Below are 5,180 nucleotides of genomic sequence, written 5' to 3'. Positions count from 1 at the left end.
TTTGGTTCAGGATCCAGTGTTTTGGGAATGCTTACAGGTCAGGGAGTTTCACATCTTGTAATATATGAGCTCTAACTTCGTTTCTTGTGTATGGGGAAAGTCAACAGCTGAATGCTCAAGCAGTAATGAGAATCATTCTTTTCCTTCAGATCTTCTTCTGAGAATGCATTCCTGGCATTTATTTCTATTCCAAGCAGTTCAACACTTGATTATTAGGGGAGTTTGTGTTCTCATCCAAATTATGATTGATAGCTGTTGAAGTTCCAATCAATCAGCAGAGTTTAGGGTCCTATGAAATAAATAAGCTCTTCCCATGTAGATGATAGTTTGATACACCTCTGTAAATATTTTTCCAGCTGAGAGGAGTGGAACATCTAAACATTTTTCTAGAATCATCTAGAATCTGTGTCAGAACTAAGGGTCTGCCAACAACCATCGTGTTTTACCAGTTTCTGGAAGGGTTGAGTTCCCCTTTATTTTTCAGTCTGCATTCTTGGGCATAAAATAATAAGAAAACAAATGACCTTATGATTTTAATATACTTTATTTAAAAAGTACACAGTTTTAAATTGGTTTCCAAGCAGAAGGGACATTGCCTACCACTTGCAGTCCCATTTCTGATGAAGAATGGTTATCATGTGGCAAACTCACATTTGTATGATTGGCAAAGTAAAAAGATAACTTTTGTCAACATATCTTTAAGAGTTTAGATCACGCACAGTTTAAAATCATGAGATGCTGATGGTTGGATTATATTTCATGTCTCCTATGTCGCACCATGTTTGGGTTCACAGTTTATCCATGATTTAGCATGCCAAGAGAACATCTCAGTCAGTGTCACCTTGAGAAGAACATCAAAAGCAGAGGGAGCAGAATAAGGACCTGCTGGGCTTGGAGTGTCCACGCTCCCCCACACTCCCTTGCGTTCTCCTATGGGAGAAAAGCAAATGGGGGTTAGCAAAAATGGGTTCCAGGATGCCTTAAACTTAACAGGGCCTATTGATTTCCCCAGCCATCTCCCAGGTCCATCTCCCAGGTATGACTAAAGCCCTTTAGGGCAAAACAAATCCATGGCCCTGTGTTGTCATCAATGCATAAAATATTTGAAATCACTCTTGGCATAACATTAAATAGAACACTCAAAAAGTAAAGGGATGGTGATTGATAGAGATGCCTTTTGTGACCATCTTGCAAAGGCCCAAAATGTCTTAGCTATTACATACATTCTAAGAGAGAAAAATGATTATTTCAGAGACATGGTTGGGGAAGGTTTTGTGTATGTCTTCTTTTTGATAGGACATTTCTCTGTTCAGCTATTTTCTTATTTAGGCCCATCCATTCTCCTATCTGGTCATTATTACTGATAAAAGGGTACTAAATTCAGGTCCTTACTAGTCAGTGATCTTCTCCCCTGTCATTCCCCATGGTAAAGATGAGTGAGTAAGACTAGCAAGTTCAACAGTATTTTGGATGTAATGAGGTAATCTAACCCATCTGTATTTCTTGGTCACTGGTGACTTTCATCCTTCAAGCATGTTTATATGTGGTTGTTTGAAACTGTATACATACATTTTTGTATGTTTATCATTCATCCTGTTTCTAAATATTTATTTTATTAATTCTAGTAGTTTTTTACTCTAGTAAACTTCAGGTATCAAAGTATGCAGTTCCAGGTTTTAACTGAAATGATTTTGGATACTCTTTCTATGTGTGTTTCATGTAGAGAGTTTTTTAAAATGATCATGAATCTTAGCAAAGGATGGTTCAGTAGCTAATCAATAAATTTCAAGTAGTCATGGATACTATACTGACTTCAACATCTTTTCTAGGGTTTGGGTAGTTTACAAAACAGATTATTTGCTCTTTAAAGGAGAGCTATCATGCAGCTCTCTCTAGAATGATATCCATCCCACCTGAAAATGCCACCAATTTCCTTATAGTACTTGGTCTAGGAAAGCTTTCCATTTGGGGAGAAAGAGCTGATTTTACAATGTGTAGGATTGGCTATATTTTATCCACAGTAGTAAAGGTAAAGGTGGTCTGTTAGTGGTAGTGGTAGCACAGATTTAGGTGAACTCTAAGAAAAGGCCACTTTTTTTTTTTTTTTTTTTAGTACTAAGGTTAATTTTCCTCTGAATATCATTGTAGGTAAAAATGTAATTATTTTATAGTTGTGGCCTGGTGTAGTTAGGGGATGGAGAGGCTTATCATTCCATTTTCATAAACGTACAGCTTTTAAAAGAAGCACAGAGGAAGGAAATCAACATGGACAGAGCCCCACTGTGTGTTATAGTGCAAAGTGGCATTAGGCTTCTTGTTCAAAGTGGCATTAGGCTTCTTGTTTGGTGTTGCCTGACTAAACTTTTTAGCCACAGTTCTTAAATCATTGTGAAATTCTTATGCAAATGAGAAATAAGGACAGAAACAGTACAGACTTACCTCAGGATGAAAACCATGACACGATTCTGGACGTCTTCTGATCTTCTGAGCCTTTAACCGTTCACACTTAAGGGATTCATTATGTTGACTGTAGTTAAGGCACATTTCCAAAAATGTTAGAGAGGTAAAAACTCTCCAACCATGGAAAGGATCTTATATCTCCCTGTTCATCATTTCTCCCCTAGGTCTCCTTACTGTTGAATCCCGCTTCTTAACTTCACCACTAGTAGCTGGACCTATACACTAAAGGATATACCTGATTTCAATGGGTGCCATGGTAATGGGAGCCACAGACTCACAGAGGCAGCTGCTGTCTACTACCACCATGAATAGATTGCTGCTTGGGATTTGCTGGATGACAAAGGACCTGTTGGAACAAGAATCAGCAAGACAGTGAGTAGTCATTTATTATCCCTCAAGTAAAAAGTTGTGAGAAAAACTTTTCCTGTAATATTTTAGAAAACAAATTTCAGAGACTACTCATAAAGCTCTTCAGACATAAAGACCAAGATGCACACAAAAAAGAATACATTATAACATTTACTTATGGCCATACTTAGCTTATAAAACTCATCTTGCAAAGACAGGAATTTTTAAGTACAAAAGAAAGGAGTCAAAGTTGTGTAAATCTGACAGAGGTTATGCTTTTCCAAGTACCTAAACCTGGTCCTGAGTTTCGTTTCATCTAGGTTGATTTTTTTTATATAAAAAAATCAAGCACAGGGTTTAATTTATTTCACAGTCATGAGAAAACAGGCAGTGAACTTTCTGGACCCCTTCCTGTACCGCTTTGCTCAGACAATTTGTGCCTACAGGAGAGGAAAAATACTATTGAATGAAATTAATGCTTGTCTTTTAAAAGGCTCTACTCTTCTGGATCCATCAGTATAGCTAATCTATCAGAAGAAAGCTCCTTTTCACAACAGAGCCCAACATTCCTACCAGTTACTTCACCAACCCGGAGACAGCTAACAACCAAAGAAGAATGCCTGCCCCACACATCTTCATGTATCGAAATAAAGCAAAACAAAACCAGGGTGAAACAAATTGAAAAATCTTAAAAATGTCAGACAATTTCAATTCACAGACACAGGAGAAGACAGTGGAACCAAGTGGCCAAAATAAAGAACTAGGAAATATCCTCCATGAAAAACAGGTCCTAGAGCTATCAGACAAGAACTTCAAAGGTAGAGAGGACATTCCAAGACTCAAGGAAACCATAAACAAAAGTAAGGAGAAGAGAAACAATACTCTTGAGACAAGTTCCTTAATACCAACTTGGGTGAGGAAAAATGAAAAAAACCTCTCATATTCCAGAACAAGAAAATAATTGTCAAACCCTTCCTAGCATAAAATTACCCCAATATCATGAAGGTATATCCATTCAGGAAACTGAGTAACCCCCATATAGGACAAACCACAAAAGAAGGTCAAAAAGACATAGTCAAACTCCCCAAACCCAAAGAAAGAGGCTTGAGAGTATGTCAGGAAACAATGCAATGTTAGCAACACAAGGCAACCAGTAAACTTAAACTATGCAGCAAGAAGGCCATGGAGAGTTCTGCTAAGATGGTGGAATAGGCAGAAGACTGCACAGACCCTCTTCAACAAAGAAAAGGGAAACCAATTAACACAGACCAGAAGATAATCTTGGACCCCTGAGCCTTGAAGGGAAGGATATAGAAGTGGACTAAAACCCCAACTAGCAGAAAAATTTGCATGAAAATACCAAACAAACAGACAGACAGAGCTGCAGACTGGTAGCAATCTTGACAGCTTGGAGATTGCCAAGTGGTGGTAGGACCTAAGAATTAACCTAAAGATCAGCCCTGGTGGCTGGGGAATGGAAGGTGGACTGAGCTGTGGACTTTTCTCTGTCTGGAGGACATAGCCATTTTGAATGTTTAAATATCCAAAATGGTCACGTTGCTTGTAAAGAGACAGCACTTTCCCAGATTCCAGTGGCTTAAGAACAATTCTCACTTGCCAGTAACCCCAACGACACTCCAGACCTGGATGACTGAAATGGTGCAATGTTCCTCTTCTTAGTCTTATACCCCACACCGTCTTGGTGAACAGAGGTGCAGCCATCCCCCACTACCACTCACATTCTGGGCCCACAGAAACTCCATCCTAATCTGTGTGCTCAGATGGAGCCTGGGTACCCTGCCCTCCCCTTATTTATTTTTTTTTCACCTTACCCATCTTTTTCTTCATTATTCTCCTTCTCTACCTTTTTTCTCTTAGTGCCCTATCCCCAGATATTGCAGGTTTTCTTGTTTTTTCCTTCTTTTGATTATGTGATATGTGGTCTATTTTTTGTGCTTTTAGTTGTTGGATGGTCATTCATCTGTAATATTTGGCTGAGGGGGAGATAGCAACAGTCCCCATAAGACACAACTACATCCACATCTCCTGCAACTGCCACCACCAACAGGCCAATGATAAAAAAACACCAAGAAGAGCCTGACTCACACTTGGCTGCTCTTCACAAACAGTTAACAGAGATCTTAATACAATACCATGATGTCTTATAAGAATTAAAAATTCTGGAAGAAAATACAAGAACAAAATGACAAATTAAATGAAAAATTAGAAATGATTCTAAATCTACACATAGAAATCCAGAAGATTAATACTAAATTGTCAGAAATAGATGATAACACATTGGAAGGGCAAAGGAGAATTGATGTGATGGAAGACAAATACCTGAATACTTCTTTGGAAAGGGATCAATCAGA

General features: G+C 38.4%; 1 protein-coding gene across 1 annotated transcript in view; it reads right to left on the bottom strand.

Annotated features, from left to right (window-relative positions):
* Positions 1–837: 837 nt before the first annotated feature.
* CACNA2D3 (calcium voltage-gated channel auxiliary subunit alpha2delta 3) overlaps positions 838–5,180 on the bottom strand; it is a 1,513,414-nt gene continuing 1,509,071 nt past the window's right edge. Inside the window, exons 36-38 of the mRNA XM_007937248.2 lie at positions 2,694–2,806; positions 2,440–2,522; positions 838–930 (exon numbers count right to left, since the gene is read on the bottom strand). Coding sequence (XP_007935439.1) covers positions 838–930; positions 2,440–2,522; positions 2,694–2,806 — 289 coding nt within the window. The remainder of the gene's footprint in view (positions 931–2,439; positions 2,523–2,693; positions 2,807–5,180) is intronic.

The sequence above is a fragment of the Orycteropus afer genome, unplaced genomic scaffold (assembly GCF_000298275.1).
Source record: "Orycteropus afer afer isolate SDZICR_OR568_19922 unplaced genomic scaffold, OryAfe1.0 scaffold00041, whole genome shotgun sequence".
In the NCBI taxonomy this organism is placed as follows: Eukaryota; Metazoa; Chordata; class Mammalia; order Tubulidentata; family Orycteropodidae; genus Orycteropus; species Orycteropus afer.
The sequence above is the reverse complement of the archived record's forward strand: the minus strand, read 5'-3'. Positions and strand labels throughout refer to the sequence as shown.